This window comes from Zeugodacus cucurbitae, chromosome 3, assembly GCF_028554725.1.
Source record: "Zeugodacus cucurbitae isolate PBARC_wt_2022May chromosome 3, idZeuCucr1.2, whole genome shotgun sequence".
In the NCBI taxonomy this organism is placed as follows: Eukaryota; Metazoa; Arthropoda; class Insecta; order Diptera; family Tephritidae; genus Zeugodacus; species Zeugodacus cucurbitae.
The window spans coordinates 78,608,869-78,628,220 of record NC_071668.1 but is presented as its reverse complement, the minus strand read 5'-3'; the positions used below and the strand labels follow the sequence as shown (position 1 = coordinate 78,628,220).

Sequence of the window (19,352 nt, the reverse complement as noted above, 5' to 3'; positions counted from 1 at the left end):
TAATTTACTTATTTTCTTTTGAATATAGTTTTCAACATAAATATTTCATTTTTTTATATTTAACCATCAGTAGGCATTATTAATTTAAGACAAATTTTGAATACAAACTTCTTTTAGCTAGTGTAAAGTCTTTGTTGAAGCAATATGGTAAATAAAAGCAATATTCGGCTTCAATCTGTTCCATCGCTTCTATAGTTTAGACAAATATGCATGCACCTCATGTGTGGTCGATGATAACAGGCAGCTGGCTAATAATGTTGTGGTGCCAACAAAAATCTGCACGGGGACAACAACTTTAATCTACGTGGTGTACATAATTCCAGCGAACATTGGTTTGGCAGTAGCGCTAGAGTCCCAGCGAAAATACTCGTACATACATCACGTTGCGATGTGTGTCCATTGAAACGTATGTATGTACATACTCGTACATGCTCTGCTAGACTCTGATAAAGGACAAAGTTTTATGTTCATGTCCCAAGACAATCTTTTGGCGATGAGAACACTTTTTGTGCTTCGCATGCTTCCTATTCCAGTTTCAAACCCCTCAGAGTGTCTGCAGTTCACTTGCCATATGAACACGTCTCTTCATATGTATACGAGTCATATGTTGGCGTGTGTGGAAGTAAATATGTTTGTGTGTGTTTATGTCTTTCATTGGCTTATTGTCGCGCTTTTCTCTTAATTTCGCCTTAGTCGATACTGTTTTTTGCACTAGTGATTTGATACAGACTTCTTGTGTAATTTAAGCTGGGGTTTTCATTTATTTCATAGCACGTTAGCTTTTTTGATACGGCTCTCGCTCTTTCCCAAGTTGCGGCATTATTGCAGAGATTAACTTTAATTAGACCCAAGAAAGTGATTTATTCTGATGCGTTTTTTGTTTGCGACGCTTTGGTAAGTTAAGAGGGAAGCCAAATACACAGGCGAGCCTATAGCTGATAAAGCTCATATGTACAATAATAGGTCTTGATTTGCCTGAAAGCTTATTCTGTCTGATGTCGTCCTAGCATGTGTCTTTGGCGCTTGGAGTCCACGTAATTACACGCGAAGTAGTTGCATGTGTAAATGCCTTCAATGGATTTGTAATAAAAAAAATAAATTACGGGCAGCGGTAATATTTTGTTCTGAATATATTGAGTGAGTTAGGTAGGAGTCCAACAATAAATGTAAAATATATTATGCAGATTACAGAATTTTTTTCACTATCACTTTAGTAAAAAGAGCTGAATCATTGATCCATTTAACATTGTAACTTTTGTTACAACTAAGAAACATTCGTTTGAACTGAGTTTGATATGAGCTTAAAAACCAAAATATATGCATTACAAATATTATGATATTACAAAAGTTCTGCCATAATTCACGTTTTAAATGAAAGCAATGTGTTAAAGATTTCTCTTAATTTCGAAGTTCAGCAAGTAATATAAGACAGCAAAACACAAGGCAAAACAAAAAACCAGAACAGCGTACAAACAAAAGAAAGCAGCAAAAAGCATACGAGTACACGCATACAAAACACGAAGAAACCAAGTTGAAAAGCATAAGAAATGTACGAAACATATGTTGGACTTATGAACATCAGTCAGGATTAGAGGTTAGTCCATTATTAGCAAAGCTATGAAAAGCTACATTAACAACAGACCAAAATAACTACGAATAAAGTAGTAACAGCCACAGGCAGAGGAGAATTAGAATAGCCGATGTAGTAAGGAAATTGTATATTCTCTCTTTTTTCTTTGTCTTCGCTTACTGACTCTTAAGGCTACATTACTTCTACATACATCAACTGTTAGTTTCCATATATGCAATGTTACATATATGCAAGTATGAATGTGTGTCTCAAGAAAGAGCTCTTGAATGCACATGCTGGGAGTTTTTCTAAGTGCGGTACATATTTATTCTTTTTTATATGTAATATTAGGGTGGTTATTCCTCATTTTTAGGTTTCGTCCAACAGTTCTAATTGAAAACGCATTTCATATGAAAAATATTTGAAATAATATTGTTCCATATAAAAGCATATAACACAAACCTGGTACTCTCGATCAAATTTCTCATAAAAGTGTAAAAGAAAAAATTCTAATCAACGTCATCTGAGGAATGCCGTGAATAGCTTTTATATTCGTTTACTCTTTTATTTTAGTGTTATTCTGCAACTAAATGTTAGCTTCTTTCGTTTTTAAATTCACGCCCATATTCATCTGAGCACCATTAGACGAGGTCATAGGGAAATGTAGTGTCAATTTAGTGTTTTTAGTGTATATTTTTAAGTAATCCTTAGTGAACGTAGTTGTTGGGATGCATTTTTTAATTCAATAATTCTCTACACTTCTGTTATATTTAAAATATTTGTATACGTACATGTATGTATGTATGTAGCAAGAAGCAATTAACACACATAGTTTCACACCAATCCTGCTTGGTTTGCATAAAATCAGAAGAAACTAGTATTTATGTCAACATTGCCAGCATTTTGTTGTGCCACTATAATCTTGACATCCAAGAAAATATAAAATATAATAAATTGCCACAAATATGCACACACAACGAGCTCTGAGGAATTGTTGGTTACTAGTAAATGTTGTGGAGTCTTCATCACGCCGCTAGCCTGATTGCATGCAATTGCTGTTGTAATTTCACTCCAATTAACAATTTACAGTTACGGTATCAACGACGTTCAACCAACCGACGATGGAGGAGGAACTAGCATATGTAGTGGATTTGTAGTGGTATGTGCTGCTTCACCTACATACTTCAAACCATACAAAATGCACAGACACACTTATGCAAGTGTGCGCATGTGTGTATGTGTGCCTAGTGTTTAATTACGCTGCGGCGCATACAACATATGTGTGTACAAACTGGAAAATTGTTCGACAACAAAAGAATAACGGCGCTCTTGACATGAGCTGGGATCTGAAGCGCAGCTCAGCGCTTACAAGCGATACAATGACGCTCGCGGGTGTACTCAAAGGCGCCAGGGAGTATTGTTTCTGCATTTTCGCTCCCTTTAATTGCATAGCATATTTTTGTTGCTTTATTTTCGTATAACCGGTGTCAAGTGCACCAATGTTGTTGTCTGCTGACTGCTGTCTGCTGGCTGTTCTGCCTTTCCTGCCTTTTAGTTTCCGCATAGTTTAGCTGCCGCCTTACTCAATGTTTGCCTTGTTGCATCAGCTGTTTGACTAGTGAAGCTCACACACATATTCACTTGCATTGTTGTTTAGTGCAACAGTAACAGCGCTGGCGCTCTTTTACAAGTATGCGGCATCTACACTTCAATCTATCCAATTCATGCCCTGCACAGTGTTTCCTTGCAGCTGCAAATCCGTACGTGTTTGTCTGCGGTTTTAGTATTTTCGAAAAAGCTCCGCGCACCCTGGAATAATAGTAAACATTTTCTTGTGTGTGTATTTGCCGAAGTGCTTCATTTGCAATTAAGCTTCAGCTTTGCTGCCACTGGCAGCTTCTACAACTACTTAGTAACCTCAATGCCAGAAAGGAATACAGTTCATACGTACATATGGCACATTCGCCATTTATACAGTTTCTCTCTTTGAACTTGTCTTAATGCTTTAATGTTTATTAAAAATTGTTCAAATACTTGAATGTGTATGCAATTGATGGCCTAGTTTTTTTTAATATCCAAAAAGTTTCTTTCCTTTCAAACGGAGCTAGACGTGGAAACGCTGCTATGATTTATCTGAAGATAAGAACATAAATAACAAGTAAGGAAAGGCTAAGTTCGGGTACAACCGAACATTTTATACTCACGCAATTTATTGATGTAATTTTATAAAGATAACACAATTCGACCCATATATTGGGTATAAAGTTCAATAGAATAACGAAAATCATCATAAATAGTATATGGGGACTGAGGTAGTTCCTAAACCGATTTCACTCGTTTTCGCCACCAAGATACAATATATCGAAGACTATTCTCTCACATAATTTTATATTACTTATAATTAGGTATATGGGATCTGGGGGAAGTTATGACCCGATTTAACCATTTTTGGTACAGAGACAAACTGTTTTAAGAAAAAATTCAGAGGGAATGAATTACATTAAAATGTCTGAGAGATTTACCTATAATTTCGATGAAAAATTACCCTTAGGCACTGAGTTCTTCATGTTCTATATCAGGGGCCTTGAAAAGTTATGGTCCGATTTTGCCAATTTCTCCACAAGTGATGTCACAGCTCAAATACAATATTTGTGTAAAGTTTTATTTCGCTATCTTCATTTGTTCCTAATGTATATATGTATTATAAAATGTACGAATCAGAAGGATTCAAAATTGAGTTATATGGAAGTAGGCGTAGTTGTGAACCGATTTCGCCGATATTCCACCCGTGTCATCAGGGTGTCAAGAAAATGTTATATACCAAATTTCATTGAAATCGGTCAAGTAGTTCTTGACCCATAAGTGGGCGACGCCACTCCCTTTTTCCATTTTGTAAAAAAAATTCAGTGCAGCTTCCTTCTGCCATTTCTTATGTAAAATTTGATGTTACTGACGTTTCTCGTTAGTGAGTTAACCCACTTTTAGTCATTTTCAACCTAACCTTTGTATGGGAGGTGGGCGTGGTTATTATCCGATTCTTTCATTTTTGGACTGTATAAGGAAATGGCTACAAGAAACGACTTCAGAAAGTTTGGTTTATATTGCTGTATTGGTTTGGAAGATATATACAAAAAACCTATTTGGGGCGGGGTCAACACTTTTCCAAAAAAATTACATCCAAGTGTGCCCTTCCCTAATGCGATCCGATGTTCCATATTTTATTTTCATAACTTTATTAATGGCTTAGTTATGACACTGTATAAGGTTTCGGCTTTCGCCAGTGGCGTGGCAGTGGACCGATTTTGCACATCTTCGAACTTAACCTTCTTATACTATAATACTCTCGTAGCAACTTTGTTGCGAGAGTATAACGAGAGTATAAAAAGTGACGTAAGATGGAATATTAAAATTACGGTATATTTTTTTGCAATCCGAGAACGTTTTTGAGTAGTTCGCTAATGTGAATATGCGAGTACTTCTCCACGAATTTTGGTCAAATCGTCTATGTGTATTTGTGAAAATCTATTTTTTTTTGTTATTACACCATTATGTGTTTGTAATTTTTTCCAGCAATCTAGTTTGCTAATAGAACCTCGCGACCAATTTTAACTTCTTATGATATATGTAAGTATATGTATATAATGAAGTATGTAGCTGTTGGCATTTTACAACTACAGCGATTGTTGCAAGCTTTTGCTTGTTAGCGTATAAACAAATTATTGTTGTTAGTCTTGTTGCTTTCCCATTGTGATCATTACACCACAACGATGTGGTGGACTAACAAGTATAGCTCATAAACTACCGGCAGTACATTAAAGTTCGGCTCACTTACTTCGGGCTGGCATAAATGTTTCGAAATGTATATTTTTGCAAATTTCTGTATAGTATACTTTAATCATAACCCCGTAGGATTGGGAGAGAATTTCCATAAGAATTTGTTTGTTATTTTTTCTTTACATGTTCACCAGCTCTTTTGTTTTAGGAAAGTAGTTGTACATTTTACAATACATCGGCCGGAAATATAACTCGCCCACATAATTTCATACAGTAGTATCTGGACTAGGGCTTAGTTGAGTGTTTGTCGCTATTTATAAGTTTTAAGCTTGGTCTTGCGAGTTCCCTCTCACAGCTCTTATGTACAGAAGTCTATCTAATTATAGTTTATGCCATACATTTGTGTGTTTAACCATTTAGTTTTCTAGTTTTGCATGAGGTTTTATTCACTCCAGACACGTCGAGTTGCTATTATTCGTTTCAACACTGAACCATTTATGTACTTTCCCGACAAGTTACTGTTATTGTCATATTTTTTGCTTCAATGTGTTCATGTGTGCTACATACATATTTATGTGCTTGCAAATGCACACGCGGTCACTCCAATTTCGTTCGCTGTGCGATGTGTTAAAATTTATTGAGTGTAAAAGGTAGTAGTGAAATTTTGCATTAGTGCAACTTCCGCCTTTGCCAAGAGGATGATGATTGCTCGTCTCGTTAAGCTGTTAGCTCAACATTCTGTTTCCTAGCACTATGACGGCTTAATCAGTCTTTTGGGAATCTATTTTTGCGCTCACTTTAAATTATGATTATGTGTTACGTTAATGCTTTAAGGGGAGCACCATTATGTCCGTATGAATTGTAGAGATTTGCTCAATTTGTATTTGCAATTCGTAAACTTATATGATAAAATGGCTTTAAGAAACACGGTTCTTTAGATCTTTCTATGTATATATGATAATAAAACTTTAATATTACCAAAATCAATGACAACTTACTTGGACCTAATAAACTTCCACCGTGCTTCTCCGAATACTTTGTCTTTGTACGAGTCCCTCATCGCCTGAGGTCACTGCAGGTTAAACGTGCTGGTGAATTACACAAATAACATTAAGTGGCAAATTTCCATTAGACAATGCGTCGACTGCCGACTTGAAGTGATCAGGGACTCTCAGGGAGCACATGAATGTGAACGCACAGCTTTGGCTGTGGTTAGCTTTCTGCTGCTTGCAAGAAAAATCGAAATTGTACGTTATTGCTGAGACGGTAGAGAGGAAAGAAATGGCTCCGTTGATGGTAATTGGGTGAATGAAGGTGAGCTGAGTTGAGCAGTATTAAAGTATCGTAAAATTTGCCACAATAGGCTACATGAAGTAATTGACTGTCGGGGCGACAGTGAAATAATCAAAATGAGATAAAAAGGTCAGGCTATTGTTGACATCTGACCAAATGTGATTTCTTTGGAAACTGAAAACATACATACATTCACGTTTATATACTCGTGCGTATAAAATATATTTGTATATATGAATGAGACATAAAAAGTCGCATGCTAGTTATTGAAGTAAATTTAAAAAAATCGGCATGTGTTTTTCCAGATTTCTTTTCAAATTCAATAAACATAAGCATATTCAACATTTACACACTCATATTGGGAATATTCATGAGACTTTCACTTGCTGCTGCAAATCGGAGAAATTTACTTGCTTTGTTGTTCGTATTTATCATTATGAGCATTAGCTGCAGGCTTCGGTCGATATCAATAAAAGCCGCCAGCTGCCACGGTATTATAGGCATTAAGTCGAAAGGGGAGGAGAACATGAGAAGCATGAAAAAAAGTATGAAAATAAAAGTGTACAAGCTGTTTGCAGAAATTAACGCTCCTCCCATCTTGCCCTCCAACTAAGCTTTCGCTTTTATAGCGGCACTTATCTTGTTTTCTTCCCTTCCTTGTATAGCAATCGCTGTTGTTGTATTTGTTTTTGCATTTGCTAAGGAAGGAAGTCATCTTGTGTGAGTCCTGTGCTAATGCATTGTTATCTGTAAAAATATCTGCACACATACACGTTAAAGAGTACACACGGGCATTAAAGACATATGAAAGCGTAAGTAGCTGAAGCCATCAAAAATATACAAACAAACAATTCCATAATACATAAAAGCTTATTATTTGTACAACTCTTATGCCGCGCGCACACAAGGCCAGCTCGGTGTCTGCCCTCTTTTGACGCCCGCTCCTCCAACACCCACAATTACGAGAACATACCTTTAACGCCTCTTGACTGCCAGACAGTCATCTCACTTCTCTTTTTCAATAAATTTCTGCCTTTACGTCGGCTGCAACAAATGAATATTACCACGTCAAGACTAAAGAGCTAGCGTAGCGTGCAGGAGCATACAGGACGTATACGTAACATAAAAAGGAGAAGTGTATGTATGCAAGCATGAAAAAAAAAAAATAGATAATGGTAGGCAAATGGTGATTATGGCAACTGACATGTGTAATTAAGACACAATGATCGTCATGAAAGTATACATATGCTCTCAAGTATTTATGTACTTACTGTATGTGCGTGTGCTCAACTGCATGTCGAGCTTCCACTGCTTCAGTCGAGGTTTCGCTGAATGTTTTCTTTAACACGTTTATTTTCTTTTATATGTCGATGTGTATGTCAATGCTAGTCGTTGCACACGAAAACAATTGTGAATTATTTGTAGTCAGCTCTTTTTGCTTCGGTCGCGTCGCAAATAACAGAGCGAAGATGACTATTATTGCTCCACGTAAATGTGATTTGAGTGCTATTAAAGTAGATTAAGAGGAATGAAAATAATTTGAGGATATGCGGATTTGCACAAGATTATCCGCTTATACTTCATATTTATTTTCATATGCAGTGACAGACTACGTCATTTGAATTCCGGTTTTATATCAGCTTTATAAATACAAATATAGTATGTGGGTTAAGCGAACACTTTGCAACTGAGGCTATAAGACAATAACAGAGCAATTTAATTGCTAAAGTTTAATTGTATAAACAAAAAAATTAATTATCGTCGGAAATTATGATTGATTATGCACTCAGTGTCATTTATAAACTTATTGTATGTTGATAAAGAGACAATTGAAAGTTGTACTCCGCACATAGTATATTCAATTTCATCACACGCACTGTAGTTTATGCTTCTAGTGTACCATACGTAGTTCTATTTACACCAATAACTTAGTAAGTCATGCTATTCTAATTAAGACTTTCAAACTTTGCACCATAGCTTTGGCCACATTCAGGTGCTTCATTAAATCACGAAAACTTGTAGGTTTAAGTTTTTGACTACCTAGCACCTTCGCAGCAACTTTCGCTCAAAATTCAACGTTAACTTTGTACTGAAGTTTTGTCGGCAGTGCTATTGTTCCCTGCGCTGCTGCCTTTATTGGCGGATGTTTAGAGAGCTCCGTTATAAGCTCTGTTTACCAAAACAAAAAACGAAGCCAACGTACCAAAGTTTGTCTTTTCATTGAAGTCTCATAAACGCACTTACGTCAGAGTCAACTTTGAGTACGTACGGCATCAGCTGCTGCAAATTACGAAATTTATTCATAACAGAAACAAGCTAACAACAACAAAAACAGCAAAAAAGCTTTATGTACACCATAGATTGATGGAGTGGTGTGTGGCAAGTACCTTTAGCCCAGCTGTTGTCACAATTAACCTGTTGTCACTACGTACTTACTAAGTGAAAATGCCCCTTTGTGTGAGTAACTGTCACCTGTGTGTGTGTGTGTGTGTGTGTGCGTGATGGAAGTCATCAATATTTGGCTTGTCAGCTGAAATTTAATTTCGGCTCTTCAATGACGCAGTCTGCCAAAATGGTAACAGTTGCATTTTTTGTCGCCATAAAGCTTTACTTTTTCTGCTCAAATTGCGTAGTTTCAGTAAAAGTTGTTGATGAGTTTATGCCACCCGCATGTACTACGTATTCTTCCATTTGTTGCTCTATGGAAAAAGCGAAATCATACTCAGAATGATTTTAAAAACTTTGTTATGTTTCCTTGCAAAAAAATTGTCACATAACGTATACCGATTTGCACGTCTGTTGCAATTTTGGTATTTTATTTAAGATTGTAACTTGACAAGTCAGTGACATGCAGAGTAAAATAAATTTCCTAAGTTCAATTTGTACTAGAGTCGGGTTGAATATTTTGGAATTCAATAAACTAGTAAAAGAAACTGATTTAAGGTGATTAAAATAATAAAGAAAATAGTTTATCACGTATTTAGTTCGTATCGTTAATGACCTTTAAACAAGCGCGTTAGAATAGATTATATCCAACTTTCTTTTGTCAAAATCTAAGAATCAGCCTAATTTTTGTTGCAATTTCCTTCGAACAGTTAGTAATTGACAGCAACAATGTTCGACATTGAATAACTTTACTATATATAGACATATCAAAACAGCTTTCCTGCCTTCGTACTCCCAATTGTTATTAGTGCAGAGAACATTTCCAGGCTTCAACATGTGCCAGATCTATCTAATATTCCTTTTTTTTTTACTTTAAACCAACTACATTGCTAATGCACTTTACTGGCAAACAAAACAAGAACAAAGTTGCCAAGGCCTCTTCATCTTCCTAGCTCCCACTTGTGGTTCCACCTCTCTCTACCACGAGAACTAGTAGCTGTATATAATGTGCTTTACGCTTTTCAAATTCAACAGAAAATTGGTAGGTTTTGCGGCGAATGCAAAGTTTTCGAGAGGCAACATTTAAAACTTGTACGCCTTTATGGAGAGCAAATGCATGAGAGTAGAGAATGTGGGCCAAAGTTCGGTTGATTGGCCTGCTCACTTACCAAGTTTTCATTTCTGCGCGTGTATGTGTGTCCTGTGTGGCTTAAATTCTTTTGAGGAGTCTGCAATATTTTGCAGTTTTCCGGCTGTTTTCATTGCTGCTGCAGTATATATGTATATTCTGAAGCTTACCTTGCTTAGTCTGTTAAGCTGTTGTTTGTTCCTTTGGTCTGTTAGAAGCTTTCTTTGGTTTTGGGCTTTTCACTTTAATCGCTGTGAAAGGTTGCTGTAAAATTAAGTGGCCGTCTAATGTTATCTCCTTGCTAAGCTATCCACCTTTTTACAGTTATTTAAAATCTTCTTAAAAAAGCACACCGAAAAATATCAAACTTTTTCATATGGCCATGCTTAATTAAAGAGACAAGGTTAATTGTCCATTTTACCTAAATATGTATGTACAACAAATCGGTAATTATTGACTTGACTACTTTAATGGAAAACAAAAAAATCCAGAACAAAAACTTAAATTTTTTAACATTATTCTTGACACCTGTTGGATGGCTTTCGGCGCCTAAATAGCTGGTCACATCTAAGCTAATTCGGATCGGTTCTAAGATATCTAATGGTTTTACCTTAAGTATGGACTATATCAGAATGTTATGCCTATTTACAGTTTAATGTATTCTTGAATTTCCTTTAATGAAAGTCTCCTATTTTTTAAATTAAAGTATTTTCGTTCCACTGCCAGTTGAAAATTTGCAGTAACTCAGCCACTTGTAATAAAATGTTTCAGTTTGCCCAAATGTCCGTGTTGAACAACCTGTTCGTTGGTAGGCAGGTGTGCTTCAATTCCATAAACACCCATATGTTCATACATATGTACATCTATCCAGAAGAGAATGTGCGTAATGTAAGCACCCGCTGGAAGAGAGTTAATGCAATTTCGCAGATTAAATGATGTGACCTGAATGCGATTTTATAATTGCCGGGGAATGGGTGGAAAATGGCACTGAATGTAGACACCGAGGGAGAGGGATAAGAATTCTGTGCAATGTAGGTTGTAAAGTGGAATACACATTTGGACGAGAAAAATGAAATGTGAGGGGATCAAAATATGTTATGCAGAGTTTTATGGGGCTTAAGAAAATCTTTTGGCTCGCGTTTGCAAGCCTTAAATATAATTTCTTTAGATGTTCACTCTCTGTGACCAGTGGCGGGGTATCGTCGTGTGCAGATTCAAGATGTGTATAAAAGTATATTTCTGGGGTATCTGAAATTTCCCTTTAGTGTTGAATGTTGCCGTGCATTTGAACGAACTTAATAGGTATGCACAGCAGGTAGAAGCACAAAGCAAAAGGTCTAAATATAAATCTATTTATCCACTTTTTTACCTTCGCTATATGTGCCCTGTAAGCTTTGAAAATATCTTTGTTGTTGTTGTCAGTAGTCTGTAATTTGAGGATAAATTTTCTACGGTTAACTTTTGCTTCATTACTGCTACCTGTTAAGCAAGTAATTCTACTTTTTGGATTTTTTATTTACCTCGAAATTTTCTTTGATGTTGAATTAACTTGAAAATCGTTGAACACAAGTAAAACATTTTTGCAAACGTTGCCGAAACGCACACAGAAAATATTAAAACTCAACGCTGGCTAGAACTGTGGCTGAGGTTACCGAAAACTTGGTAAAAAATGCAAAATGTGTTTGTAGCAGACCAGAAAAATCAGTATTGCTGACATGTAGTTACAACAAAACGAAACAAATTGTTAAGGAGCAAAAAACGGGGAGGAAATTCGAAAGTGCAGAAACTTGAAAATGTAAATATGTATATTCCTAGTAGATAGGTGAGAAGTGTCTGGAAATGAAGTTAGCATCCTTTGAATTAACCAAAAATAATTAGAGCTGAATTGAGAGCAGCCATGGGTTGATTCTTATATAGTCAGCATTTTAGCAGCTGTGGTAGAGCTTTAGTAAATGTTGGATCGAATTCGAAGTAGAAATATCAGAAGGTAATTTTATATAACATCATAATGATTTATGAGTATATATTAAATTAATTTATGAACCCTAACTATTGGAATGGCAGTAAGAGTTCACAGTAACCGCTGGTGTTGCAGCCAGAGCTAAAGGAAAGCAGTTCAATACACTTTTTGCGGATCATATTATGGTTTTCCTATTTATAATTGGTATTGACTGTTTTGAATTTATTTAAAAGGAACCTAAAACCCGGAGTTTCTTTGAGTTTAGTATAAAATACATCTAGTCTGACCATCTTTTTATGTATCAAATATAAAGATAAAGACAAATTGCTCATCAGTAGCAATTTCGATTCGTTCTCTTTTTCTCCACTTTACCTTTTCTTTATTTTATTTTGTTATTCAGATCTCTTATACTGATCTCAAACTCTCATATTCAAGTACTCTATTTCATGCCTCAGCGCATTTATTTAACGAGTCGCCCTTCGAAGTTATAACTCAGTTCTAAACAATTTGCCCTATTTCCGCTGGGCTACTTATTTCTGCTCCACTCTACTCTTGGTTTTTTAACCTAGCATTTTCTCCCTCATCGATTTGGCTTTCTGGCCCATCGATTGCTGTTGTTTGCATTCTTGAGCGAAGTTGAGTGAAAGAAACTCAATGATAAGCAAAGCACAACAGTACATCTGCCTAAAAGCTCAGTAGTACGTTGTAATAACACTAGAAGTAGTTTAGAAACCGAAAACTTAATGCACTTGAAAAACATACCAAACACACATAAAAATTACCAAACTCCTTTCAGCATCGTCAAGTTGGCGAAAGAAAGTGCTGCAATTGCTTGCTTCAGAATTTTTACTTCGTTTATTTGCGTTGAAGTTTGCTCATTTTATTCTTTTTTTAAAGCAGTAAGTGCGGTTTTACATAATAGTTCTTTTACTTTATCTTTGTTTTGTTGCTTAAAAAATAATTTGACTATTTCAGCTGATGATGTTTTTTCATAACGATTTTTTTCGATAATTAATTCTAAGAGAGGATAAACAAATATTTATATATTAAATAATGGCATGCTAATTGCTGAATATAATTGCTTAAAGGCCCTCTGGAGAGCATATTTGTATGAATTACTAATGGTTTCTTCTCACAAGTGATTTCCCGACATTGCATATGGTTAGTTTTGTAATAATTTTACTCTTAAATTAACTCTTTATAGCATTCTGCAGGGCTTTCAAATTTTACAGTTTAAGTCCTTTAAATTTTATAGCAATAATGCAACAAAAAGTTGAAGCACTTGTAAAGGACGAGTGGAATTGACTGCAGACATTATGCATGTTTTGTTTGTCATTTGCTCCAATGGTTACGTAATAAACAACAGCTGTTTGGGCAGTAACAACAACAGCAGCAAAAAACATACCTTAAGAAACAGCAGCGCCAAAAGCAATAAACTTGGTTACAGTTGGTGTCTTGTTGTTGTTGCTTCAGCAGAGCCAACGAGGCAACAACATTAAAATTGCAACAGGAAATAAGTAAACAAGCGTCAAATAGCAAACAAGCGTCAAATAGCAAACAAGCACAAAAGATGTCCTACAGGAGCAGAAGGAGTTGAGAAAATATACGGCTACACAGATAAAGATAGTAGCAAGAAGGGCCATGCTGAAAATGAATGCAACACAGTTAAATAACATTGCTGTCACCGCAGCACAAGAAGGAGGAATTCAGAGACAACATAGCGAAATAACAAAAAAGTGAAAAGCGCGCATAATATGGGAAAAATAGTAGGAGAAACAGCCGAAGCGTACTTGCTCGAGGAGTGGCATTAGCAACAGCCAAACAATGAGACTTAAATAAATGAAACATTTGGCCAAAATGACAGTTTTCTGTGGCAAATGCTGACCTGATCCTCCCTTCAGACTCTTACGACCAACCTGGGATGCTTCGGAATGCAAGTGCAAGGACAAGGCTTCCACCGAGTGCGAATAAGTAGCGCCTAAGTGCAGTGCACCAGCCCTCATAAAAGCTAAGCACCAGGTAACAAATCTTAAGATAGTGAAAACTAGGCTACAACATGGAAAGAGGGGAAGACAAGGTCGGGCTACAGCGACAGCGACAGGAGCCGAGTACAATCGGCATGGTGAGCTATACTTTCTTATGGGGTACAGTGGCACAGCAATGTCACAATATTTCAGTAGTCTCAAAGGCGGAGGGGAAGAGAAATTACTATGAAAAGCGTGGCTGACAATTTCAGCTTCTTGCCGCGGGCGCTAAGTCTTCGAATGCCTGTCATTGCTTGACTCTCCAGCGCTTGGTACATATTTATTCTTCTGTGTACTACCTCACACAGTTGTTTTTGCTACATTTCGGCTCTGATTTGCATACGTCAGAGGATTGTCTGCATGACTGACTGAATTGTTGACTAGCCGGCGGTCTGACAATAACTCTTGATTTCCTTCGTTGAAATTATGAAATCTTATTTTGTGCTTATGGTTAAATCTGTGGAAATGAAATAAATTCAAGTGAATTTACATTTGCAAAGTTCATCATCATGTTTAGCAGTAAAATCATATAGAAGCTGGAAATTGATTGTTATTGTGGCGCTTTTGCGAATCTAGTTTGGCAGCCAAAATGAACTTCTGAACTTTGAGTTGTGTTTATGCAAATTGAGGAATGAAATGGGCGCTTTATTGGTTTATGAAGTGAAACATATTATGGAGTTATGGCTTACAATCTTATTTACCAAAAACTTGCAATGACGGTATCATTTTTCATCATCCACACAACAACAGTGGTCCTGATTTAGATTAAGAGTAAATTTTATGATTTTTATCTGCTTAAAATTTATGATATGTGTATATTCACTGGTTGGATAAATCAGAAAATATCACGGGTTTATCATTAAAGATGGCCTTGTGGAATATGAGCCATTCGAAAAATAGCTGGGAATAACATTAATAATCCAATACCTTTAATTGCGAGAGAATTTAAATAATATATATAAATATGTTTAAGGATTGTACCCTTTCATTATCTCCTGCTCTTCAATAGCTCAAATGGAAGCTTCGAAAACGTCGTCAATATAGTATCTGCGGCAATCGAGAAGTGCATCACTGAGTGGGCATGGGGGTAATGTCAATTCTCGGCCGTCAACAGTGATATGATTATCATTTGTAAAATCCATACCTCGATTTGAGCAGTTTCAATATTGCTCTAAATCATGGCCGTCATCACATTCCTATGCTATGTCTACACTACAATTACTACAAAGCACCAGTTGAAGCTTACCACCATTGTCATTTCCATCATTAACACTCCGGCTACGGTGCGGCAGCACTTGACAGCTGCATTAGCCAGCCCATTGTCAGTTGAGTTAGATTTGCCATTGTGTTTGCGTCCTCCTCCGTGTTGCTGGCCGTGCATCGCCTGAAATACATGGCTTTCAATACTTTTTTCTCTACTCTTTCAAGGCGGCATTGTCAATTGGCTCTAATTTGTTTTTGCACTCTATATCCTATTGTTCTTGCTTACAAATCAGCCGACGCTTCATCCCCGGAGTAATGTTCTACCGACACATCGACAATCCATTGGCTGTATTTCTTCTCTCACCTGCTTACTTGTCTGACTTTCTGGCATTATGTCAATTGCCGTTTCCTATAAGTACGATAGCGGAGACCTGTTTGCTAAATGGTTTTGATTTTGAGTTTTAAATGCTTTTTGATTAATTGCACTTGAAAGGGAGAATGGCAGTGAATAAATTCATTGCCACTGAAAGTCATTTGTCACTTTTTTCGATATATTTTTTTTGGCCATTTGTCGCATTTTCAGTGGGAATAACTTGTCAAAGAGGTGATACATTTGAAATGGCATTTGAAATATATACATATACTCGTTTGTACATTATTGGAGGAGATTAAAACAAACTCGTAAAAAGGGTTAAATCTTATACGTAATTATACATACTTAAATAACAACTATTTTATGGCAAAAAGCAAGAATTATTACAAATCACAAGATCAGTCCGATAATTCCTATTGTTCGATGGTTCCATTATCAAGATAGAAATTTAATATATGAATTTTAGGCAAATAACATTCAATAATATAGTGATTTCAGTGATTATTGCCGTCTTCGCTGTCTTAATGGCGTTCATATAATTTCTTGAAACCAATTTTGAAAATCGAAATTGCGCTTTAAAGGGATATTTAATTATAGATCATGGTCACATAACACATGTGAGCGACAGTTAGGCGGTACTATCATTTTACAACTAGTTTAGAAATTACATAAAATGTTCTTAAATTGTCATTGGTGTACATTAAATTGTTTATTTTTAACTTAACATCACTTTTTTCCATTGCTTTTGGTATTCTAAACGAGCAATTCATTGTTGACTTACCGCTTGCTCTGGCAAATGCACGTGTCGTTTTATATCTGTGAACACATTTTGAGGCATTATAGCGTAGTTATCTCAGCTACTCCAGTCGTTGTTCACGTTTTTTCTGGAAATTCCACTGTGAAATAAAAGCGAATGTGTTGCAATTCAATTCACATAAAAATCCATTCAGGTGGACAAATGGCCGTTGCATTCGAGAAATATCCGAAAGCGTTAGATACAATATGTAGATGCATACATATGTGTATGCTAACCATTTCATGCTTGATAGCTTAACGATATCTTTATTGCTCTGCTTCAGTGAATTTGCACAATAATCTTAAATTTTTTATCTGTCCAATTATTTGACTGTATACTATTTCAATGGGCAAATTATTGAATTTGACGACATCCACGATGAGGTCCTATATAATATTTGTGTTCAAGTAAATTTCAGAAAAAATAATAAAATAATTAATCAGAGCAATTTGAATTAAAATCATATCCATTTTAAAAACGGTAATTCGAACAAACTATATTTTCAGTTACATAATATGTATGCTTGTCCAAATGCAAGTCGATCTTCGAAATCGCGTGTGCGACAGGTGCACGCTTATAATAAATAACAATATAAAATAAGTATTTCTGGTAATAAGTATATCTGGTATAGTTGAACCCACCAAAAACGCTCAATACCATCACACTTTGATATACAAATACCAGTGCGCCTACATTATTCCCAGCCACTAAGCACCGTATATCGCATTGCTTGCATATCCCATGAGTCGAATTTGTCTGCTTTCATGGATTTGCTTTCCATCAGCGGATCATTTACTCAAAGCTTCCTCGATGCTTAGGAATTTTGCGCGGCTACAAAAAGCAATTGGAAATATTCATGTACATCCGGCGCTTTGCTCTTGATATTTAATAGTAACTAAAGCTTCGCGAATATCCGCGAAATACCCTTCGATACACTCGAACGAATAAGAATCATGACTCCGAGTTGTACACATGCACTCTATTTATACTTTTGAAAGCATATGCAAATATACTTATTTTCTGCTTGCCGCTGCTTAAACTGAATGTCGAAGGGCTGTGCAAAAAACATTATGAGCATTAGATTTTGCGCACGCTTTCTTTTTTTCCATTAAATTTCAAGTTTTAGTACACTCTTGTGTAGCCCGCATATCCTGTTGATCCTTTGAATACAGACAGGAAGTTAAATTTAATGGAAGCGGATATTAGCATGGAAAAGTTTTTGTTTTGGAAAGCAATGAAAAAAGGTCAACTAATTTAATTTTTGTTGTTTTTTCGACTGTACTTTGCCAGAAATGTACGACGCTCTTACATATGTATCTTATATATGTTCTTTAAATATCTACATTTATTATATAAAGTGTTACGAAGTATCAGTAATCGGTATCTGTTGATTTATGGTATTACTTGGTATGCATTTTTCATTGAGTTTTTAGCTGGTGGATTCTAGCAACTTAAGCCAAAACTGCGAGCGTAAACCTACTGTTACTTCAGTTATTTAGTATTGTGCTGCCGGCTCAAGCTCAAATGTTTATTTGTATATCATTTCCAGTTGATTTACTATTTTTCTTCGTTCTCATTGCAGTGTTGCAGGCGATCACCCTACTTCCACTTGATATCAACACGTAAAAAACAACATAAACACAAATCCGTTGTGGCGCTGCACCGAAATTGCATTGAAAATTACAAAAATTCGACAGTGTCTAACAAAGAGAATTAATCGAGGAGAAAAAAATCCGGTTTCCAATGCAGAAAGCGGCAGGAAACGTAAAATCGAGATTAACACTTAAAAGGAATAGCTAGCACGTTGAAAGAACCAAAAAATTGAAAAGGCTTCGGGAGCCAGAAATGCACCTTAGCAAAGCAAAACGGCAACACAGAGTAGAGCAAGAATAAATACAACTCAGTCAAGTGAGATTTTTTCACAGCAAAAAGTCAATAATATAAGCACATAGCTAAGCGATAGTAACGGTTGTTTTATCTAAAAGAAAATAGAATCGAATGGCATATAAAGCGTACGACATTGAAGTCAGTGAAATGTGAAAGAGCCACTGACGTCAGTAGGCAGCACCAACTATAAGAACAACAAAAAAAAAGCGCAATCTGGAAGTGTAGCAAATGCGGTTGCAATGGATTCAGTGCAAAACTAGTTCTAAAGCACTGTGACAGCACGTCACAACTCCGTTGTAATAGAAAAAGTTTCGAAGCAATCTTCTACATTTTGAAATTTTCTGCAGGTTTCTTCGCAACAAAGTGTAGAATACTCGTACATATTTGTTTCAGTTTTCAAAGTGAAAATTGAAAAGGGAGTATCTGTACAAGCAAACCAATGCGAATTAGCAGAAAGAGAAATCGAGAATAGGAGTTTATGGAATTGACAGCTAATGTTTTACGGTGCGTGCTCTTATTTACTTGTGGCCACAAAGCGTAAAATTGGCCTATCATTCGATGCATTGCAAGGACTAGCGACGTAAAGCGCTGTTACTTGCTGTTTTTGCTTTTGAAAAGTGTAAATATTGAAAAAAAACTCTTAAATCGATTATTATGGAAGTGACTAAAGTTTATAAACCGTGCGTTCGGGGTCTCCAAATGTCAAGGAGCAGTGCAACATTGCAATCAACATGGCGTAATTTGTTGCTGCTTGTCGGAATATTCTTCTTCATACCAGGTACGTTCACTCATACATTTATTTAATACGATTATTAAAAATATCTCTATGTGAAGCTTATATTAAGTTTTCCAAATGCGCGGTCAGTCAGGTCCTATCAATTCTATCATTGTCTAGAACATTTTCAGGTTTACATGGTTTCGACTTTTAAATATTTTCATTTTTTCGTTCTCGACAAAT

At 36.1% G+C, this 19,352-nt stretch overlaps 1 protein-coding gene across 9 annotated transcripts in view; it reads left to right on the top strand.

Moving 5' to 3' along the window:
• LOC105211486 (uncharacterized) overlaps window positions 1–19,352 on the top strand; it is a 186,469-nt gene that overhangs the window by 102,983 nt on the left and 64,134 nt on the right. For all 9 annotated transcript variants that reach the window (XM_054228231.1, XM_054228237.1, XM_054228232.1 and 6 more), the window contains one exon: window positions 18,090–19,172. In XM_054228231.1, coding sequence (XP_054084206.1) covers window positions 19,049–19,172 — 124 coding nt within the window. In that variant the 5' untranslated portion in view covers window positions 18,090–19,048. The remainder of the gene's footprint in view (window positions 1–18,089; window positions 19,173–19,352) is intronic.